Consider the following 21,526-nt stretch of genomic DNA (forward strand, 5'->3'; position numbering starts at 1 on the left):
TCTTTTGTGAGTAATATATCATTGTTGATCCTGTATAAGTGATTGCACTCAGTATATGACATTTTGTTTCTTCATGTCAAGGACACAAGATTAAAATAACACACAAAAAATTCTTGTGTTGATGACAATGGAGTTTTATTTCAGATAAGATAAAAAAAAACATCTAATCAGATGCTACAATCACATCCAATTGGGCATTTCCTATGGCCATGATTTTCTGAATCCAATTCAGGAGGTTGGAGACTTTGGTATATATGCTGTAGAACCCCGGTTGGGCACAGCCTTTACCCCAAGATACTATCCCAGTGAGGAAAACCGCCTCCCTGTACTCAGTTACCAGGGGGCTGCCGTCATTTCCACGACAAGACTGCTGGCTAGTCTCAAAGTAGCCGGCACAGAGCATATTATCAGTGACATTAACCCCACTAATAGTAGAGCACAGAGCCCGGGCCAGTAGAGGGACTGCAAGCCTCCGCATCACGGGGGAGGCTGCGTTTAGGCCGTCCTTGGAGCTGACGTTGTTGCCACCTTGTGTGCGCTGGCCCCACCCACTAACAGCGTGGAAGCGGACGGCGGCCAGCTCTGCCTCTGCAAACGCAGCCGTCGGCAGACAGACAGGAACAACGTACGTGGACAGCTTAGCCGGCTCACTTAGCTGCAAAAGAGCCAAGTCATTGTCCATCGACACTGGGTCGTAGTTGTCATGGATTATCACTTGAGATACAGCTAACTCTTGTTCCGTGCCTTCTCTCACTTCAATATTGTGGTCACCTGGTTAAAAAAATTTTTAAGGAAAATTTATATCTTCACACATTTACATGCCCTCCACAAAACAACAAAAAAGCAATAACACACCTGTTATGACCTTAAAATGCATCGTTTGGTTTTCCACACAATGAGCAGCTGTGATGACCCAGCTAGCGTCCACTAAAACCCCTCCACAGTGGCTGTCTCCGTTGTACACCAGCAAGACCTGCATAGACAATAAGAGCATAATAATAATAAGAGCATTATACTAATAATACAATACCATTTGCACTCATTCAAATTAATTACAATATAGATATATTTAATTGAGGGTGCTGGATTGGATAAACTTGCATTACCTGCCAGGGACAGTGACCTTTGGGACAATGGATTCCACCAACAGATCGCAGCAGAACAGTTTCATTTGTCTGAACAGGTATCCTTCCGCAAGGATAACGAACTACAAAATGACGATTCCATAATCATTAAAACCAAATATCACAGACACAGCAGTTTTGACATTAGCTTACACTTCACATAAGTCTGTTGCATTCATGTCCGTTTAGGCTGACATTTTCACAGCTCCATTTATCTTGTTCTTATGACTTGTGAACATAAAGAGGAATTGTCACACCTTGAGCAACGCAGGATTTCCCGTCTGCTCCAAGCGCATAACCCGAGGCACACGAACACTTGTGCATGGGGCCTGAACCGTCACAGAACTGCTCACAGCCGCCATTCAGATACTGACACTTCAGCTTATCCGCAAACACTAACAGAGAGGATAGTTTTATTGCGGCATCTCAATTTAAATGGATCGTGGGATTTTTATATTGTGATAATATATTGTGTAATATATTATATTGTCCATGCAAAGACACACGTGACATGTGTATACAGTAAAAGCTGAAACATTAATGAAGTAACATTAATGAAGATGTACAACCTTGGTTAAGATTTATTGTATTTACCTTCTTCACAATGTTTGCCCTCAAAGCCCTCTAGACACCGGCAGATATAAGAGTCTGCCAAGTATGTGCAAATCCCCATGTTTTTGCATGGGTTGGTCAAACAGGGATCCCGAGCTTGGGTAAAATGCAGTCAGGTATGCAGTATTATGTAAATGCAGTCAGGTATGCAGTATTATGTAAATGCAGTCAGGTATGCAGTATTATGTAAATTTCCAATTCATCATTGCAATTTCTCAATTCTTTACACATGATGGTAGGCTTGATACTGTGCAGGACTGTGACCTTTTACAGAAATTACATTTTTTATCTTGCGTACTACCCAAATCCCTCAGAAGCGAATGTTTGAGGTAGTGCTAACAATTAAATCAAATTCTCACAAAATCACAAACCTATTCGTATTAATTTCCCTTTAAAACAACTCACCGTGGTACTTCAACCAAAACGCTTTCTATGGGAAATCAAAGGAATAGGACTTAATACATAATTGCCAAAATATAATGTCTGTGATGTTAGAAATATATGTTTGGTTCAATCTTTTACCATAATTTTTCTGTTCAAATAATCATCAGACGTTACAATATCCTGAAGTAGCCTACCGTTACAAAGTCGTCTTCAAACACTTCGCGCGCCTCTTCATAAGTACAAACCTCTTCCATACACTCGCGCTCGAGGTTGCCAGCTCTCAACTCCTCGAAAGAACCTGCGTTCGCGCGCCTGGAGCGATGCAGCACCGCACTAGCGTGCTCCTTCTGCAGGAACACTAGAAACGAGAACGCGGACCCCATGAGGAAAATAGCGACGTATAATACTCAGACAAGGTACAGCACGACACATCGAATTTCAAATTTTCTTCACTTACCTGCCTCAGACACTGTGGGACAGAAAAATGCCAAGAACACAATGATTGTTTTGGGATTCATGTTGGACTACTCTGACCCGAGTGTCATACACGAGTCAATCGGTAGTAAACAGGATTAACTTTCGATCGACAGTTCAAAGGCTCTTTTAATGCAAAGTTGTGTAGCCCGTGTAAAACTAATGCTTTAGGTATTTAAAATATTAAAATATGGTAGTGGAAAATAACTCAAATATAACCTGGCTGTTCCAGTTAGTAGTGAAAGGTGGAATATCTTATGAAGTGAAAATAAAAAATGTTTATCCTTTAATTTATGTTACCAAAGAAATTAGAAGTGACAGAACTGAGCACTAGCACATAGCTGTTTCATATCAATGGTGCATGTGTATATAGATAAGAAAGATGCACTGTTTTCAGCACTTTGCACATTCCACTTTTTCAGATTAACATTCCACTTTTACAGATGTAGCCTGTGTTTTATTTCCGAGCAAATGAAAAGTAAACATTTAAAGACAACAGCCACAGTACAGATAAAAAGAATTAAGCATAAAAAATAATCAAAAGTATAAATGGAAAGAAACAGAAGTTGATATAGTGCTGTTATACTGCAAGCCATGTCATGTTTACTTGTGTGACTTTATTACAGCTTTGCTTTCGTTGGAATGACAAGAGGTGCCAAAACATGCTTGTCTATCCACTCCAGGTAATTGGACACGCGTGTGTATATCCCATAATGTCCTGGGCGGGCACATCCTTTCCCCCAGCTCACAATTCCCAGGAGAAATGTGGTGTTCCTGTATTGGGTAACCAGAGGTCCACCACTGTCCCCCTTGCAGGAGTCCTCCTTGCCTTCGATGTAGCCAGCGCAGAACATGTTATCGGTTAGTGAAATGTTGCTCTCCTTCACGCAGTCTTGTGTGCGAATACGTGGTACGTTGAGTTTCCGGAGCACTCGTGAGGTCGGGCCGCCTTCGCTGCGCCGTCCCCATCCGCTCACGGTGTGAAGGTGGATGGCCCACAGCTCCCGCGTGGCTAAGTCTCGGTGAGGAAGGCACACGGGAACGGCGTACGTGCTGTAGACGACGGGCCGGCGGAGACGCAGAAGGGCGATGTCACTGTCCGCGTTGGCCGAGACATAGTCCGGGTGCATGATTATCTCCTGCACTTCTATCGTCTGCTCCGAACCCTCATTTACGTCGATGTCATGCTCGCCTGGGTCAGATAGAAGAAGGCCATCATAGACACTCTGGATGGACTGGTGTCACAAACTTACTCCACCAGCTTTTTAATGGGAAATACCATTGAAACACATACCTGCGACAATCTTCAGAAACTTGACTACAAGTTTCTCTAAACAGTGAGCAGCTGTGAGGATCCATGTGGGCTTTATGATCACACCACCACAGAAGCCCTTGTCACCGTACTTCAGCAAGACCTATTGTACACACATCAGTGAAAATCAGCATTTCCTAAGGCATAGGTGCGATTATAACACAACGAGTGTTTTACCTGCCAGGGGCAGTGGCCTCTAGGGCACTCTGCACCTCCTACTATACGTGCTCTTGGGTCATCCTGATGGTCCAAATTAGCACCAGTGTTACCCTGAAGAAGTGGGACCTTGCCACAGGGAAAGATGTCTGACAAAGAGATATCAAGAACACAAGTAGGCAATCACTAACATACGCTCATGTTGAATAATCAAAAGTAACAACACTAAAAGTTTAATTTGGTTGACTTCTTATACCCTCATAGATGTTTTGAACACACCCACAGGTACCATGCATTTTCAAATGGCAACAAAACCAAACCACTTGAGTTAACTAATTCAAAGTTGATTTTGCTCCTTTTGCTTTAATGATGTCTAGTGGTTGCAGCAGGTGTGTTGTTGGTATGAAATTCCGAGCTTACTTTTTTTTATTTTACTGGTATGAAATGTGTTTCTCACATTTGCCACAGTTCTTTCATGTCAAAAAGAACAGAAAGAAAAAGTTATCCTTACGTCCAGTTTTTCTCAGTCTACATGGTGAATGATTGCTCCCCACTTGTGGACTGTAGGGTACATGACTCTTTATATCCTCACCATTGGTCAGACTGTAGGGTACATGACTCTTTATATCCTCACCATTGGTCAGACTGTAGGGTACATGACTCTTTATATCCTCACCATTGGTCAGACTATATGGTATATGACTTTAATATCCTCACCATTGGTCAGACTGTAGGGTACATGACTCTTTATATCCTCACCATTGGTCAGACTGTAGGGTACATGACTCTTTATATCCTCATCATTGGTCAGACTGTAGGGCACATAACTCTTAATAGCCTCACCATTGGTTAGACAGCTTTGATCGTCTGTTCCAAGGAAGTACCCGTCTGCACAGGAACAGTTACGTAGCCCCTTGCCCTCCACACAAAAATGTTCACATCCACCGTTTTTATGAAGGCAGGAGTCAGGAATTTCCTTAATTACTAGAGAAAAAGAACATAAAAGGGTGCATGACACTTTACAGATCTTCTTAAATTAATGTTATTGAAATGAGGAGTGTTCAATGTACAGTAGAAGCTCAAGCAAAGCCAGCCAGTCATTACCAACAACCTGACATTAAATAAGAGTTTTGAGTCTATTTTTAGTGAGTCACAGGTTTTTTCAGAAAATATTCTAGGGGTTGCCTATACAAGTTTACAGTTACAGTTCAATGGTATGTCATTCAGATCTAAATGGTCTCAGACTGATCAGTCAGAATCGTGCAGTCCACAGAGATGTGCAATAATGAACTTACTGTAACACAACCCAAATCATTTTCAAAAGACATTCCTACTGTAATAGGGAGTGTGTATGAAAGCTGAGTACAGGCACGATCTTACTGTACTCGCAGTCTCGCCCAAGGAAACCTCGCGGGCAAATGCACGTATACATCTCCATTAGCTGCATGCAGATGCCGTTGTTTTTACATGGTCTTGACAGACAGACATCTTTAACTGTTAAAGGAACAATAGCCATCAGTGGACGATGAATGATGAGAAAACAGACAACCTGTCTTCATTTTTTAACCTTTTACCTGTTTTCAACGGTAAAAGGTTAGTGACTGAATGTCTTACCATTGTAGGTTTTCCAGAATTCATCCTGTGGGCAAAGAATAAGGGTTCAAGTTCACCCAGTATTCCAATTGCAGCCACAATAACATAGGCATACAGGTTGATTACAATAGGTAGGTCATATTCCAAATTCACATTTCTGTTTGAAGCTGGTGGAGTTATAGCAATTCCGTTACCTCTTGGAATTAGCAATTCCAAGGTTCAAGGTATACATGGATACAAGGCCAGTAATAAGCTTAATACATACATGTGTTGCATGCTCAACGTGTTTGTGTTTACAGTAAGATACAGACCGTAGCTTCTGTGTGTTCAAACACCTCTCTGGCCTCCTCATAAGAGCATTTTTCCTCCAGGCACTCTCTCTCCAGGTCGCCCATCTTCAGCTCCTCGAACCAGCCTGAGTTGGCTCGCTTAGTTCGGGCAAGAACTCCATGGGCGTCCGTGCGGCTCACAAACACTAAGCCGCGGCAAACACGAGCAGTGTGGGAGTTCACACGAATGACCACAAGCACACAGTTACACATTGCGTAAATATAGAAAAATATCCCTTCGTGTGCTTCTCTGATTTGCTAATATATCCTAATTTGCACAAAATACAAACACATTTTACCTGAAGCAGGACAGCAGTAGTGAAAACCCAGCAGCAGGAAGAGCAGAGTTAAGAGTTTCATGTTTGATAATGCCTGGAGTTCTGGTCAAGCTATCTAGTCCCCACAGCTAAAAGGTCCAAAGTCTGGACGCTCTGCACCCTTACAGTATAGGCTAAAAGTCTGTCCCATACCCATAATAAGAGCTTTGAAGTTCAAGGGCAGAGAAGATAGTGCCAACCACATTTTAATTGAAAGGTCAAAGATGACTCTTGGTTAAATTACAAATTAAATTTTATTTGTGACAGTACTTTTCAAATTAAAAGATACAGTAATGCAATGTTGTATTCTGAAATAGAATTGGGAGTTGGCACTAAAAATATAATGTAAGGAACAGTAGTCATTGATACTATATAGATAATATTCTATAATATTGAATCCACTCATGTAAAGATTTTAATTATTTTGTAAACGTATTTAAAGATTATCGATTTTCTTCAGGATTATTATCTCTTTGCCAAAAAAACGCCCGATTCTTTAGCCATAATATTTGCAATCCATTCCACAAAGATGGACACACGGGTGTAGATTCCATACATATCCGAGCGAGCGCACCCTTTCCCCCAGCTCACAACACCTGTCAGGAACCAGGTGGTGTTGTACTTAGTCACCAGGGGCCCACCACTGTCCCCCTGACATGCATCGCGACCCCCCTCCCTGTAGCCGGCGCACAGCATGTTGTCGGTCACCCTGAGGCCAGAGTGGGCACGGCAGATGTCCAGGGGAACCGAGGGCACCTCCAGCCTCTGCAGCAGGGTGGATGGGGGCCCGGACTGAGACAGCCGGCCCCAGCCACTGACGGTGGAGGAGTGCACTGCTTTCAGCGTGCGGTCAAACGTGCCTCGAGCTGGCGGGAGGCAGATGGGTATAGCGTAGGGGGACATCGAGATGTTCCGTCGCAACCTCAACAGGGCCAGGTCGTTGTCAGACGTCGTGTGGTTGTACTGCGGGTGGATAAACACTTTCGACACTTTTCTTATCTGCTCCGATGCCTCCTTCACGCCTCGATTGTGTTCACCTTAAAGGGTAGAGGAAAATAGGTACACGAATGGAGAAAAGCATTGTGATTCTCTGAGATCTTAAAACAAACAAACAAACAAACAAACAAACAAACAAACAAACACAAAGGAAGGAGGGTGGGTGAAAAATTTGGTGAAACACTAGAATTTTACTGTTTCGTGAACTCTTACCTACTGTCACTTGGAGATGGGACGGGTCTTGTTGCCAGACACAGTGAGCTGCAGTGAGGATCCACTGATAGTCTACAATAATTGCCCCACATTTATACAGACCTTCATATTCAAGTAATGCCTGTGTGAATTAACATATTAGGACAGCGAATTGTGATATCAACACCAAAAATGGAGGAATAGTGTGTGTGTTAAATGTCAACATGTATCAGTGATGGTGCTTTTGCCTTTCTGTACCTGCCAGGGACACTCTCCTTTTGGACACACGTGTCCTCTAACAATCCTCGGGCCGGCGTATGCCACCGCTGTTCTACCACACGGAAATTTAACTAAGGAGGCACATTACAGTAAAAGTAATAAATGTGATTAGCACAAAAGCATGGGATGAGGTACCACTGTGAGGCCGCGATATCAGACCAGGGCAGAGGTAGCAGTGACACCCACCTTGTGGCACACAGCTGCTGTTGTCTAGAGACAGACTGTATCCAGGAGCACAGTGACAACGGGGGGCTAAATCTTCAGCCTCTGTGCAGAAGTGCTCACAGCCCCCATTCTTATACAAACAGCCATAGGCCTGAAGCACTTCTGTGAGGTGACCAACATTGCCTCACAGGTTGTGGTATGAAATTAAAGTTAAGCATTTAGTATCTTCGGTTCTCTGGTGTTCACCTCACCTTTGTCGCAGTTCCGTCCCTCAAACATGGGTGGACATATACAGATGTAAGTATTTGCCTGAGTGTCACAAGTGGCCCCATTTTGGCATGGCTCTGATTTACAGTGGTCCACCTCTGGACACACAGCAACAAGTGTCCAAAGTTGAAGTCAGGACAAAACATAAATAAACAGGCCATGGATTTAATTTCACTTTCACCTATAGTCATTACTGTACCTGTGTAAACCCTCCAGAACTCATCCTGAAAAACAATAAAAATGTATGAAGGTTACAACAGATTTGTTTCCTCAGTTCCAGTGTTGGTCATGTTTATAAAATATCGATTCTGACTATAGTAATACAAGAAAGCAGGCCAATTATGCTGTTGTGATGAACATGCTGTGGTTAGCATAACTGGTGACATTAGTTTTGCCCACCAGTTGTTCAGGAACAGGGAAGATCTCCCTGGCCTCCTCATACGAGCACTTCTCCTCTAGACACTCCCTCTCCAAGTCCCCCAGTTTCAGCTCCTCTAGGAAGGAGTTGGCACGACGATGGCGGTTCAAAAACACCTGGCTCGCCTCTGTCCTGCTCAGGAACACATGGGCTAGCAGGAGAGGAAAAGAGATCTGGCTTCAGCTCATGTAAAAAACAAAGGCCAACTTAGACAGACTGACTGCCAGACAGACACAGACAGACAGACAGATAGATAGATAGATTAAAATTATCTTATTATAGATTAAAAATATCTATGGCTGATTCCTTTATAAAAAATTGGAAGATTATTCCAAGGTCACCTTTGAATTTAAACCGAGAGCGTGGAGGAGTGTCTAAACACCACTGGTTAAAGGAGCACAAAGCACAAGTGGTCGAGCGAGAATGAAGGAGATCAGTGATGTAACTTGGAGACAAGCCATGAAGAGGTTTAAAAACAAACAATAAAACTTTAAATTCCAGCCTGAATTTTACTGGGAGCCAGTGCAGTGATGCCAGTACAGAGTTGATACTGTCCCTTTTCTTGGTACCAATCAGGAGATGCAGCTGCATTTTGACCAGCTGGAGGCGTTATTGGCTCGACTGAGAGATACCCAGGTAAAGTGAACTGCAGTAGTCAACACACGAGGAAATAAAAGCGTGGATAACTGTTTCCAGGTCCTTAAAACACAAGATGCTTTTAAGCTTAGCTATGTCCCTAAGCTCATAAAAAACTTCCTCTAAGCACTGTGCTGATTTGTTTCTGGAAGTTTAGGTTAGAGATTTCTTACATGATCATGCACATTGGTTTACATAGGCCCCGGGTCAATGACTAAAGCTCTAGCAGAGTCAGGTTTTCCAAAGATAATAATGTCTGTTTTTTCTTGGTTTAACATGAGGAAATTCTTAGACATCCAGCACTGAACGTCCCTCAAACAATCAAACATTGGCATAAAGAGCAGTTTTTGTGTGGGTGTAATGGAAGGTATACCTGAGTGTCATCTGCATAGCAATGGTAAGAGATATTATACTTTTGAACAACAGACACAAGAGGGAGCATATATACATATTAAAAAATGATAGGTCCCAGCATAGATCCCTGTGGTACACCACAAGCAACAGGTGCTAAAGAGGTGGAATCACTCAGCTTAAATGAGAAGGTTCGAATCTCTAAATAAGAGGGAAACCACTTTATCGCTACTCCTTCAATGCCAACACCATACTTCAGATAATCTAGCAGGATGGTATGGTCGATGGTGTCAAAGGCTGTACTTATGACTAAAAGAAATAAAATAGCAGTTCCAGAATCCACAGCTAGAAGTCATTTAGAACCTTAAGTAGAGCTGACGAAACCTAAAACCTGACTGATACCTGCCCAGAATATTATGTTGGTTTACAAAAGAGTAAAGTTCATTAAAGACTTTCTCTAAAACTTTTGCCAATAAAGGAAGCTTAGAAATTGGTCTAAAATTCTCTAAAACTGCTGGATTCAAGCCAGGTTTTTTTTTAAGCCAGATAATAGCAATAGAGTGGCAATAGCGGCAATAAATATGACTGTCACATAAAAGCATAAAACTATAAAGTGCATACTTTACATTATAATTACATCTAGCTGTATTGACTGATAATTTTTATCAGTGGGATTTATCACTGATGTAGATAGCCTGAATGTGTGTGTTGCGTGCATAGGTATTCAGTATGGTGTGTAAACCTAAATCATGAAGGATAGTAATTGACAACTAAGTGAATAGTATTTTACAAAACAGGACATGTTCAACAAAAACAAAAATTAGTTGCTATGTGCATATTTTATATTTACTGTTACATATTTTATCTTTACTGTTATTGTTGATTGGTAGTGTCACGTTGTGGGGGGGCCCCCTACCGGTCGCCCCCGTTTACAGCGGCAGCTGTCCTGTTTTGGTCACGTGATGTTCGTCCCTCAGGTGGGCGGGACCCGTGATCCGTCTCACCTGAGGGTCGTTTGTTCGTCTATATATGTCTTATCTTTGTACCAGTTGACTGCTGGTTATTATTTCCTTCATTTGGAACTATGTCACGGGTTTTTGGTTTGCGCACTTTCAATTAAACCATCCTCTTTCCCTGAGACTTGGCGTGATCGCGTCCTTTTTAGTTGCTCACCCTGCCCGTCACAGGTAGTACTTGTAATCTGGGAGTTCAGCGTAAGAATGTCATTGGACAGTGTAACTGCTTGGTTTCTCTGTGCTTATGACAATATACTTTTAAATCTTTAATCTTGAAATAAAAGAAACAAACACATAAATAAGTGATGCTGAAGGTAAGCTAATAAAATAAGATGAAAGTAGTAAAACATTGGTTTTCAGCTAAATGCTTGGATATTTGCTATAAAGTGGATACTAGTGTCACAGTACTGGGAAAGACCTTTAAAGAAAATGCTTATTTAAATATGCTATGTTGGGGTGATGTGATTTACTGATGTCTGAAAAAGATTCAGGGTTTCAGTGTAGAGCACATAGACTAAAATAATACAATGACAAGGAGCAACCTATAACTGCTGGCGCTTAAACTTCAGACTCTAATAATGCAGTGTTTATGGTGTGGAAAATACACAATATGAATACAAAGACCACACTTGATGTATAAGTAGTCTGAAATAGAGTTTGGATTGCAATTACATAGATTAATCTAGCTAGTATTTGTGCAAGTCAATATGCTTTTAAAGTATATATACAACATCAAAATTCATTTCATTGTCAGCAGAGCTAAAAAATATTTGTACAGTCTACAAAATTGTTACAACATAGTGATCCTGTAAGCATTCACTTACTTCAGACTAGTACTTATTTGAACCATCTTTTGTTGTAAGAACAGCTTTTGTTCTGTTTGGTTTTGACATCTTTGCTTGTTTTGAAAGTGCTTTACACCCATTCTGAACATTTGTATCAGATTGGATGACAATCATGGATTGGAAATTTCAAACACAGACTCTTGACTGCATTGGGCTGTGGCCTTCAATTTGGCCATTGTAGAATATTTGTCTCTATTTGGCTGTTCAACCACTTCTGTATTGCTTTGTCCTTGTGCCAGGGGTCATTGTCCTCCTCCAAGGCTTCTCCCAAGCATTTTGATTTGGACCAGACTGAAGCAGGTTGTGTTCCAGTATCTCTATTCTACACAATTCCTCTGTCCTTTACTTTTATAAGACGCCCTGTCTCCACTAGGGCTAGGGTTAGATCAGTTAGACAGTGCTGCTCACATACTTCACTATTGGAATGGTGTGTTTTGAGGAATGGCAGCAAGCTTTGAATTTTTGCTACATTTTCAATTAAGTGAATCTCTCTCTTTCTCTCTCTCTCTCTCTCTCTCTCTCATATATATATATATATATATATATATATATATATATATATATATATATATGAGAGAGAGAGAGAGAGAGAGAGAAAGAGAGAGATTCACTTATATATATATATATATATATATATATATATATATATATATATATATATATATATATATATATATATATATATATGCGGTGAAGTACACAAAGGTTTCTAGACAAACAAACAGAATGTTTCAGTCACAGGTCCATCGTCAGCAAAGTACTTTGCTTTTACAGCTCATGAAGGACCTCTGACCAAAACATTCTGTTTGTTAGCATTTTTTACTACACACACACACACACACACACACACACACACACACACACACACACACACACACACACACCACACACACACACACGCGCGCGCACACACATACACCCACATACCTTTCAACAGCACTAGACATGCATAGATAAATATGAAATGTTATAAACAGACCAGTGAGGCAGCAATGTAAGTGTAGAAAGAAGTACTCTTGACTTCTGGATTCTTCAGACATTCGTTCACACCTTTACCTGGATATAAACAGCTTAATTAACCAAGGATTTGCACCTTACCTGCCACAACCCCAAAGCAGGCTTTGAAACATAGCAGTATGGTCAAAAGACTAAGCTTCCTTCCACATGAACTCAACTCCATTGTGCTGTGGTTCAGGTTGAAATTTTTGACCAAAGTTCAGTACTGTCCTTCTGTGAAACCTGTGGGTGAATATGTGCCTGGAAACATAGTGGTTGGCTTGGGGACCGTCAGAGGAGAATGTTTATTTGAGTCAGCAGTAGGTGGTGCCATTCTCCCTAGAAGGATGTAGGCACAAGAAGGACAAGCAGTTTACCACTACATGGCTCATTCTGTGAGGTCTGTTAGTGACACTGTCATTTAGAATAGAATATTAGAACATAGATTAATAGAATGTAGAATATCAGAACAGTGGTACTATCATATAGAATGGAATATCTATATTGTCAGCAAACAATACAGAACATTTGTTAGAAGATCAGAATATCCAAATACAAATCTCTGAAAGATCAGTTTGGTCTTCGGTTTTCAAACTCTAGTTACCAGTTACTGCTAGTCAGTCAAGATGCATTTGGAGGAGGCAACAATATTAAATGACAAACAAAAAGGAAATCCTTCACAAAAGACATTCTTTTGATACTGATGAGTTAGGCTACATAGACAAGACAAGAATGACACAAGAATGCGATGAGTATAAAATGCTTATTACCATGGGCAATTGTAAGGATAATAAACAACAACATTAGAATATGTCAATAATCACAATCAATAATCACAAACCAGAGTCACAATATGCATAATAATCATAAGAACCAGACATACAAATATGGGTGAGAAATGCAAAAAACACTTTAACATGAAAGCAGTTAACCTGTTAACATGAAAGTAAGTGCACAAAAAATACAGAGGCAGAAAATACTCACTACTATTAATTCACTTATTGGCAACTTGTCAGCAGGCTGCATATTGTATCACCCTAACAGTCAACCCAGATGTTGTGGGATAATAACTCCTATCCTACATACGCCTGTTCACTGGGTATATCTTAATGCATATAGGACAGAATTTGAATTTTCTTTTCAGTTTCAAATTGAGCATGTTGCCATGAAAGAAAAATGGCTTGGTGGAGGGTGGAAACCGCATATTTTCGTGGGTACCATTTCCTGTGTAATTTTAGTTAATGTCTGTACATGTGCAATCAGATTTAACATGAAAGCTGAAGGAAGAGGAGAGTCTAATAACATAAGTGACTAATCTCCAGATACTCTGGGATATTATAAATTTGTTCCATTGCTCTCTGAAGGCTGTCAATTCAGTACTGTAGTCCCAGCATCCAGAGAGCCCAGAGTTGCACAGTTCGTTTATAGTTCTCAGGTAGGACACAGACGCAATGTGCATGTCACATGCAAACAGACCAAACCTCATGTGTACAAGCGCACAAGCTACTGAATCTCATGATTCAGTATGTGAAATGAAACACAGAAACACAAATTTCACATCCCGCCTCCACCGTTGATGTCAGTGAGGATTCCCCTCTTACATCAAAGTGCGGCCTAAACAGGAAAAGGCCCCTGTTGGGACATAATGAAAGAGCCATGGGTGTGACTTCTGTGCCATGTCTTTAAACAAAAGATGAGCTCTTAAAAAGCGAAACATATTTTTTCTCTTGTTGCAACAAGATGGTGGAGGCGTTTCTTTTTTTCTTTTGCGTTGTGATGCTTTTTCTTCACTTTTTTAAGTGGCTCAGCATCCAGTAGTCTCGAAACCACAAGAGTCACACACAGAACTTTTGTGTCACATATACATACATGTGAACAAGAGACTCCGAAAATCAGAGTCAGAGAATGTGAACTGATTTTTCTGCAATTAAACTGTATTGTCTTTGTACAGTTAAGACTGTAGATAAAAGTCGTTTTTTTATATTTAATAGAGCACTGCTCTTATTTGGTTGAGCAAGTCCATGTCCTGGGACAGCAAGACGAACAGCCAATATGAACGTTGTATATCGAGGTAAAATAAGACGAACTGAATAGCATCTTTGAAAATACTTTACTTGTGTGGACTATGTGGAGACGGTGTGCGGCTCCATCCAATCAGACGCCAAGGTTCATTTGAGTGCTGCTATGAGAGGCAGGGATCACTGCAGACTGACCCACAGCACATGAACTTTTTCAAAAGCCAAATATATGGTTATATGTTCGTTTAATATCGTTTTTCATGTATGATATAAACGCCATCTTACAGTTATCCGCTGTAGCATCCTGCCAGTCTCATTTAGCTATGTTTATGTTACAAAACCTCCACAAATGCTGATGTTATAATAGATATGATATGAGAAAACCATTCAAATATGTTATTTAAATGCATTGCAATGTCATTTAAATACATTTCATGTTGTAAAAATGAAATAAAAGTATGTAGCGTCAGTTAAATTACTTTAAAAACCCCAAAACGTTTCCGCATTATATCAGTATATGCCGCATTATATGCAGTATCAGACTGCATTATATAACTAGTTGCCTAAAGAGTATTTTATGAAATTATGTGCGCAATATGTTTAAATACTTTAAACATATTGTGAGTATCTCTAGCTATTTTATTTTTGTAAAATCACCTGTTCTGTAGCGCAGTGTTTCAAACCCAGCAGTGTTTCATGGATCGATTGCACTGGACTAACATGACGTAGAACCCAAAATATTGAGGTGCATTGTGGGAAAGGACCGTCGTTGCTTCATTCAATAAAACAGCAGCTCCCTAGCTGGTTCAACACTTGTTAGCTTCCTCTTTGTTCTTTTATTACTTTTGTCCACAGTACGAAAGATAGCACAAGTCGCAGTATGCCTTGGAATGCTGCACATTATCCAAGCACTGTACACATTAATATAACGTAGCTTATCATAACAACCACATCTTTAAAAATAGCTAAATTGAGTCATTAGCCATCAAGCTAGCTAGTTATTTTGCTTGGTGGTAGTTTTAGTCAGCTAGCCTAGCCAGGTAGGTGAACCTCATCCACGAGTTACTCTTCCAGCTTTTGCCAAGCACATTTGACTTGATGTCACCGCTATCTGCCCCCTTTGTTTAGTTTTAAGTAGCCAGTATAGCAAGCCAACTACATATTTAAATATGTTTACGCCGTCGTTAGTTAGCTAGCTAGCCTAGTTAGCCAGTTATAACGTTGACTGACCGGGTAAAGCGTTTGATACTGCACGATATTCCGTAAAATGGAGATGTCTTATGTTGGTAAGCGAAACTTTGTTCATTCGGTCTGCATGATTCAAAACACGTTCGTGATAAATGTTCATTTTTATTAAAATCGAGTCAACTTGCAGAGAAGGCAAAGTCTTTTTGGTCTGAAGTGGATGTTGACTTGGCGTTTGAGGAACTTTTGGAATTCCTTTTATGTCTAAGAGATGCCATCAGAAGTAACACTGCCTCAGACAAAGGTAAACAGTCTCTATATGTTGGTAATGATAACGTGTTACGACTATGACACCATATTCATAAGCCCCATATGGTTATGGTCCTCATTATCATTATTATTATTTCATTATTAAGATGGTTTTCCCATACATGCCAGCTCTATACCATATGTTTAAGTGTTGCATGTGACTGTTATGATTTCTTTATAGAGGCGGTTAAAAGACATTTTTTACATATGGTAAACACTTTTAGCTTATGTAAAGGTCAACATTTGTTTAGAATACATCCAGGGTATGGATATCCTCCTGGCTTCTGGGGTGTCGCTCAGCACGGCTTTGAAGAATGACTCCTTTGAAGAGGTGCTCATCAGTGAAGGTATAATCCTCTTGAACACTAATGTGTATATATCTACTTCCCACATGCTGCCCTTAGGACACCTTCCTCACAGCCATCTATTTATTATAAACAGTTTGTAGGTATACAGTCGGAGCACAAGGCTCAGGTTCAAATTGGATTACAGCTAGTTTGTTTCCATATTGATTTTTAGCAATCATTCAACTTGGGATCAGCGATCGGTTTCTAAGCACAAGCCATGCTGTTGATGACTGTATATTTTGGAGTGGCATTCTTTTTTTAACCCAGCAGTGACACTGATGTTTTGCTATAAGGTGATTATATGAACCCTGTATGTGTGTCAGCCTGTAGTTCTGCAATCTCTTCAGTGAGTTTTTCAACAGGGTCTCCCACTGTAAGCCTGTACCTGCCTCTTCCTCTATTTTGTTCTTTCACTTTCATATGGGCTTTCTTTTAGTCCCAGTGCCCCAAGCTTCAAACTCTGTTCATTAAGAGTAACACTGTTCCACTGCAGAAACATACTGCTCAGAATGAATGAGTTTCAAAGGTAAACCAGGATATCTTATTAACATGATTATGATTAATGTCACTTTTGTTATAGACATACTGACTGTGTCCGTGACAGACTCTCACTGTACTCTGCTGAAAATGAAGGATGGTTCTGTACCAGAGGGCATCTTAGACGAGGACAGCTCAAGGTTTAAACCATACTGCAGTGCTTTCTCTTTGTTTTCTAGCTTGAGTCGTCCTTTTCGCCTAATTATATCTGCCCTCTTGTTTGTGGTTTTTATACAGTGGTTCAAGGAACCTGGAGTTCGGATCAGACAACAGCCCGATGTCTTTGCCTAGCAACGACGATGCAGCGTTGTCAGGGAGGTTTGAGTTGTTGGACAACATGGTTCTACTGTCACCACCCAACATTTCACTGGACAACCACGTGGAACCATTATCACCTGTCCAGGTGTCCTACCAGCAGCATGACTGCAGCCCGGTCTGCCTCTCTCATCTGCCCCCTCATGCGGACCGCTTCCTAGGTCACAATCCCTTGAGAGTTCCTCTTCTGTGTCACTTCCAGCGCAACTATGCCAAGGCCCGGCTGTTAGTAGAACAGGAGGAGGAGCCCAAAGGGGAGGAGCCAGACCCTGAGATGACTGTGCTCTACAAAGCCCCATGTGGGCGGAGCTTGCGTTGCATGGCCAACGTGCTACAGTTCCTGCAGCAGACAGAGAGCCTTGGAATCCTGCAGCCATCGAACTTTAGCTTTGAGCCGCAGGTGCTGTTGGACCGCCAGGCACAGCCAGTGCCGTCTGGCTCCTCCCCAGTTGCCATCTTGTTTGAAAAAGACATAAGTCGTGGGGCAGAAGCGGTGCCAGTTCCCCTCTACAACGACGTGGACGGCGTGCGGCCGAAGGAGTTTCGCTACCGTAAGCAGCGTTGGCCTCATGGCTGCTTCCTGAGCGCTGCCCCATTTTTCATGGCCTGCTGTGACTGCAAAGACAACTGTATGGACCCTCGGTGCTGCTCATGCCTTCAGCTCTCTCTGAAGACTGGGGCCGACCCGGACCGACTTTACGCTCACCAGCAGTTAGACGAGCCCGTGTCCACCGGGTGAGAAGGCGAATAGTGGCTGTTAGTCTCTTGGCCTTTGCCGTCAGCACTGATCTTCGAAATAAGATGATGTCTAAAGTAAATTAAAGTAGTTAACAAAAAGTCTTGTTCAGATCGTTGTTTACCTAACCTTACGTAATGTGCGTGTAACATTCTGACAGGCTGTATGAATGCGGCCCCTGGTGTGGATGTGAGAGAAGTAGGTGTCAGAATCGTGTGGTCCAGCGTGGACTCCGTGTTCGCCTGCAGGTGTTTCGAACCTGTGAGAAAGGCTGGGCTGTGCGTTGCTGTGATGACCTCGACCAGGGCACCTTCGTCTGTACTTACGCAGGTCGGTGTGTGCACACGTGTGTGTCGTATGAACAAATTTAGCCTCTTGTTTCCTCGAAATTGCAAATGAGTGTTTGTACCCCCACCCCAGGTGTTGTCCTCAGGCTCGAACGGAGCTTAGAGGAGGCCTCATCCTTCAGGAACCAGAAAGACGAGCTACCGTCGGACGATGAGGTGGAGGTGGTGGAGGAGTGGACACTTCCTACGGGGCAGCAAAAACCAGCGGGCGAGGCTCTGGACGCCTCTCACCCTCTCTACGTCCCCGTGATCCGCCGGCCTGCCGATCAGACCGCAGTGGTGCTGGATGGAGAGAGAGAGCAGCAGGAGTGCTCAGTCAGTTCTCACTGCCTTCCATTTTGAATTTTACTCTCATTGGGAATAAATTAATCCTTAAACTTAATTTCTGCGTGACAGATGACCATGTGGGGTCTGTACAAATCCGTCGTACAGCTCTGCATTGTTTAGACACTCACCTGTCCACAGAATTTTCCATATGTTCAGTTTTTTACTCGTCACTGCACTAGTAAAAGGCAACCTCAATTATAGTCAGCATGTGGACATATTTCTTGTTGCAGGACCGACAGAAGGAAACAAACACCTGCTCATCTAATTCCAGTAAGATGGGTAAAACAAAAATGAACATCCAGTCTCGTGAAGGGTGATGGGGGAAAAAGTGGTACGTTCTGAATACTAGAACTTACTGGACTGTATTTACATTACAAGGTCGAGACGCTGAAGGACAAGTCGTGAGGAAGAAAATACGTCTGGATGGTGCAGAGGGACAAGGTGAAGTCGGCTGTTTGGATCAGACGGTTCCTATAGGACATGCGCTGAAAGAGACCTCTCAGGATCAAATGTATTACCTTGATGCTTCGAAAGAAGGAAACGTGGCAAGGTTTATAAATGTAAGTATAACCAGCAACACTGCTTGGGTGTAGTGCCTCATTTATCTCATGTAGCTTCTATAGTTCAGATTTTCTTACTAAAGCATTTTAATGCAAAACTGTTTTGCCTGTTTTTGATATTACAGCATAGCTGCACTCCCAACCTTTTTGTCCAAAATGTCTTTGTTGATACCCATGATCCCAAATTCCCAACCGTTGCCTTCTTTACGTGCAGGTAAGATCCTCCTCCGGAATATAAATGGGATTTGTTTTTAATTTATGAAGTGGGTTGTATATATTTTTAGTCTTCCATTGCATTGTAAGGTTTTCTGGATTACTGGGGATAAAATTTAGTCAGTTTGGATTATGAGCTGTGCAAGCAGCAAGTCTGATCTGTTTCCATGGTTTCACAGACCTATAAAAGCAGGAACCGAACTGACCTGGAACTACTCGTACAGCCCTGGAAGTAACCCTGAGCATGAGGTACCATGCATGTGTGGTTATAAGAACTGCCAAGAATTAGTCATTTGATGATTGATGATCATGGTCGGGCGGTGCACTTGCCACCAGGTCATGACTGCTTGTTGGCCGCACAACCAAGCACAGGAAACCAGTTCAGCCATGTTTGTGAAACCTCAACCATCCAAAGATCATCGTTTGTTTTTTTATAATTAAAAAGGAACTTGCAACTTAACCACCACTGTGAATGCTTGCTCGTTATAAAAAACATTGTATTCCCTATTGTGTCCTACCACAACTAAAGCCCAGTTTAGGACAGTTATGAAAGTGCTACTGATTGCAAGGCAAAATAGTTTTGAAATGTAAATGTAAACTGAGGGTCAGAATTCATAAGGTCATGGCTGTGTTCGAAACAGTTTACTACATACTACTGGCATACTGCTTGGGCCCCCAAATCAGTATGTGAATAAAAGTCAGTATGCGAAACATCCCCGGATGACTTACCACTTCCGCAAAATATTCCAGTACACGAACAGAGCCATCTTCGTGGTGTACTGCATCCCATCATGCAACACTACGTTCATGTGACCCCATAGTATGCTTTGCTTTTGTCACATACTGGAAACAGTACTGCATACTACTACGAGGATTAGTATGCAGTAGGCCATTTCGAACACAGCCATTTACTTTGATGCAATTATCTTTGCATCTTCTATAGAAGGACTCATCAAATCTAGACAGATTCACTGCATCACCATGTTGATACCTGTGCAGCCACAGCATGGAGAGGGTACTGGGGTGAACATGTTTTGAAGGATTCAGTAAGCAAGTCAAACGGTGCAAAGCCTCGAACATTTAAAATAGCCTTCAATAGATATCTGCTGCAGTGTACCACTCAATACCAAGATAGGTTGCTCAACATTTTATTAATTTAAAGAACGGTTTTAAAAAGTCAGTGCATACATGGAAAACTCTTAAAACTCTTGAGACTGGACGTCTTTACTGCCGTTAGCTTCACGAAGGGCCTTCGTTTTCTTCGGGAGCAGTTGGGCCTGGATGTTTGGAAGAACACCCCCTTCAGAAATGGTGACACCACCTAGAAGCGTGTTAAGTTCGTCGTCGTTCCTCACAGCCAACTGGATGTGTCTGGGAGAGATACGAAGCTTCTTGTTGTCCCTACTGGCATTTCCTGCCAATTCCAGCACCTCGGCGCACAGATACTCCAACACGGCCGTGAGATAAACCGCTGCTCCGTTACCGATCCTGTGGGCATAGTTGCCCTTCTTCAGGAGACGCGCGATACGGCCCACCGGGAACTGGAGACCCGCCCTGGTCGAACGAGACACAACCGACTTCGTCTTGGCGGCTGCGACAATTTTCTTTCCACGTCCAGACATGTTGCAGCTCTGTAAGACAGTTTTTAGTAAATGCAACGAGATAGCGGGTTAGAAACTAGAACACGGTCAAACCGTTAACCACACTGACCAAACATAATTCACAAGCAGGTTACCTTTCTGAGGTGGTTAGGCTGTAGTGAAGCGATGTACGAAACCGAATGAAATGATTAGACTGCAGCCAATGTCTTATATGCTGAATTTATAATAGCGTTCACCTGTGCAATCACTTGAATAATTAATCAGGAAACTTGCAAAATACAACTTGATCAGCTAAGGTAACTTCCAAGACAGGAGTTACACCTTTTTTAAACCGAGCTACCTGTTTGATACACACTTATGAAATAACAAATTTGCTCAATTTATCTTCATTAATAATTAATGCTATTCATCTGTGTGAAGACACTCATGATTTCTCAAAAATTAGATGCAGCTCACAGATTACAGGCGCTATAGTGAGCTATTTGTAGAAGCCCACTGGCAACATGTTGGTGATCCTTGTTCTAAGAGTTTGAATTTAATCATGACCACATTTAAATAACATTTATAAT

General features: G+C 41.8%; 5 protein-coding genes across 11 annotated transcripts; 1 reads left to right on the plus strand and 4 right to left on the minus strand.

The window, feature by feature from the left end:
- Positions 1-163: 163 nt before the first annotated feature.
- On the minus strand, positions 164-2,679 carry f7i (coagulation factor VIIi). The gene is made up of 8 exons (XM_076982518.1): positions 2,578-2,679; positions 2,315-2,478; positions 2,142-2,166; positions 1,719-1,832; positions 1,382-1,519; positions 1,107-1,207; positions 856-973; positions 164-771 (listed from the first exon to the last, which is right to left on the minus strand). Exons 1-8 carry the CDS (start codon positions 2,636-2,638, stop codon positions 164-166), a joined length of 1,329 nt encoding a protein of 442 aa, XP_076838633.1. The 5' UTR covers positions 2,639-2,679.
- A 425-nt stretch (positions 2,680-3,104) lies between these two features.
- f7 (coagulation factor VII) lies at positions 3,105-6,475 on the minus strand. The gene is made up of 8 exons (XM_076983204.1): positions 6,284-6,475; positions 5,967-6,130; positions 5,677-5,701; positions 5,443-5,556; positions 4,906-5,046; positions 4,084-4,211; positions 3,889-4,009; positions 3,105-3,786 (listed from the first exon to the last, which is right to left on the minus strand). Exons 1-8 carry the CDS (start codon positions 6,342-6,344, stop codon positions 3,215-3,217), a joined length of 1,326 nt encoding a protein of 441 aa, XP_076839319.1. The 5' UTR covers positions 6,345-6,475; the 3' UTR covers positions 3,105-3,214.
- Positions 6,476-6,620: 145 nt separating this feature from the next.
- f7l (coagulation factor VII, like) lies at positions 6,621-15,178 on the minus strand. Of its 5 annotated transcripts, none has more exons than XM_076983193.1 (9): positions 15,138-15,178; positions 12,565-14,094; positions 8,600-8,769; positions 8,400-8,424; positions 8,185-8,298; positions 7,955-8,095; positions 7,748-7,839; positions 7,511-7,631; positions 6,621-7,338 (listed from the first exon to the last, which is right to left on the minus strand). In XM_076983193.1, the coding sequence occupies exons 2-9, from the start codon at positions 12,644-12,646 to the stop codon at positions 6,767-6,769; spliced, it is 1,317 nt and encodes a 438-aa protein (XP_076839308.1). In that variant the 5' UTR covers positions 12,647-14,094; positions 15,138-15,178; the 3' UTR covers positions 6,621-6,766. The 5 variants fall into 5 exon arrangements, with proteins under 5 accessions (XP_076839308.1, XP_076839310.1, XP_076839311.1 ...); XM_076983195.1 differs by having other exon boundaries at positions 12,565-12,801; positions 15,138-15,177; XM_076983196.1 differs by lacking the exon at positions 12,565-14,094 and adding an exon at positions 12,446-12,522 and having other exon boundaries at positions 15,138-15,175.
- A 26-nt stretch (positions 15,179-15,204) lies between these two features.
- On the plus strand, positions 15,205-19,816 carry setdb2 (SET domain bifurcated histone lysine methyltransferase 2). 3 transcript variants are annotated; one of them, XM_076983187.1, is made up of 12 exons: positions 15,205-15,766; positions 15,856-15,969; positions 16,226-16,321; positions 16,902-16,998; positions 17,096-17,261; positions 17,376-17,908; positions 18,070-18,239; positions 18,330-18,571; positions 18,814-18,862; positions 18,962-19,143; positions 19,269-19,357; positions 19,536-19,816. In XM_076983187.1, the coding sequence occupies exons 1-12, from the start codon at positions 15,748-15,750 to the stop codon at positions 19,651-19,653; spliced, it is 1,875 nt and encodes a 624-aa protein (XP_076839302.1). In that variant the 5' UTR covers positions 15,205-15,747; the 3' UTR covers positions 19,654-19,816. The 3 variants fall into 3 exon arrangements, with proteins under 3 accessions (XP_076839302.1, XP_076839300.1, XP_076839301.1); XM_076983185.1 differs by having other exon boundaries at positions 15,221-15,766; positions 17,096-17,908; XM_076983186.1 differs by having other exon boundaries at positions 15,224-15,766; positions 17,096-17,908; positions 18,814-18,853.
- A 672-nt stretch (positions 19,817-20,488) lies between these two features.
- On the minus strand, positions 20,489-21,250 carry h2af1al (H2A histone family member 1a like). The gene is made up of 2 exons (XM_076983202.1): positions 21,092-21,250; positions 20,489-20,987 (listed from the first exon to the last, which is right to left on the minus strand). Exon 2 carries the CDS (start codon positions 20,976-20,978, stop codon positions 20,556-20,558), a length of 423 nt encoding a protein of 140 aa, XP_076839317.1. The 5' UTR covers positions 20,979-20,987; positions 21,092-21,250; the 3' UTR covers positions 20,489-20,555.
- Between the last annotated feature and the right edge of the window lie 276 nt (positions 21,251-21,526).

Source organism: Brachyhypopomus gauderio, chromosome 20, assembly GCF_052324685.1.
Source record: "Brachyhypopomus gauderio isolate BG-103 chromosome 20, BGAUD_0.2, whole genome shotgun sequence".
NCBI classification, from domain to species: Eukaryota; Metazoa; Chordata; class Actinopteri; order Gymnotiformes; family Hypopomidae; genus Brachyhypopomus; species Brachyhypopomus gauderio.

What these genes read in the sequence shown, in the direction of transcription:
- f7i (XM_076982518.1), bottom strand. Translation starts at nt 2,638, where the DNA reads ATGAATCCCAAAACAATCATTGTGTTCTTGGCATTTTTCTGTCCCACA. An exon ending in GTTTTGGTTGAAGTACCACG is followed by an intron (nt 1,833 to 2,141) that starts GTGAGTTGTTTT and finishes ATTTTACCCAAG; the next exon opens with CTCGGGATCCCTGTTTGACC. An exon ending in GGGCAAACATTGTGAAGAAG is followed by an intron (nt 1,520 to 1,718) that starts GTAAATACAATA and finishes CCTCTCTGTTAG; the next exon opens with TGTTTGCGGATAAGCTGAAG.
- f7 (XM_076983204.1), bottom strand. Translation starts at nt 6,344, where the DNA reads ATGAAACTCTTAACTCTGCTCTTCCTGCTGCTGGGTTTTCACTACTGC. An exon ending in ATTCTGGAAAACCTACAATG is followed by an intron (nt 5,557 to 5,676) that starts GTAAGACATTCA and finishes TTCCTTTAACAG; the next exon opens with TTAAAGATGTCTGTCTGTCA. An exon ending in TCAAAGCTGTCTAACCAATG is followed by an intron (nt 4,212 to 4,905) that starts GTGAGGCTATTA and finishes TCTCTTTGTCAG; the next exon opens with ACATCTTTCCCTGTGGCAAG.
- f7l (XM_076983193.1), bottom strand. Translation starts at nt 12,646, where the DNA reads ATGGAGTTGAGTTCATGTGGAAGGAAGCTTAGTCTTTTGACCATACTG. An exon ending in TCCCTGTTCCTGAACAACTG is followed by an intron (nt 8,425 to 8,599) that starts GTGGGCAAAACT and finishes ATTGTTTTTCAG; the next exon opens with GATGAGTTCTGGAGGGTTTA. An exon ending in GTTCTGGAGGGTTTACACAG is followed by an intron (nt 8,299 to 8,399) that starts GTACAGTAATGA and finishes CTGTGTGTCCAG; the next exon opens with AGGTGGACCACTGTAAATCA.
- setdb2 (XM_076983185.1), top strand. An exon ending in GACGAGCCCGTGTCCACCGG is followed by an intron (nt 17,909 to 18,069) that starts GTGAGAAGGCGA and finishes ACATTCTGACAG; the next exon opens with GCTGTATGAATGCGGCCCCT. An exon ending in GAGAGCAGCAGGAGTGCTCA is followed by an intron (nt 18,572 to 18,813) that starts GTCAGTTCTCAC and finishes TTCTTGTTGCAG; the next exon opens with GACCGACAGAAGGAAACAAA.
- h2af1al (XM_076983202.1), bottom strand. Translation starts at nt 20,978, where the DNA reads ATGTCTGGACGTGGAAAGAAAATTGTCGCAGCCGCCAAGACGAAGTCG.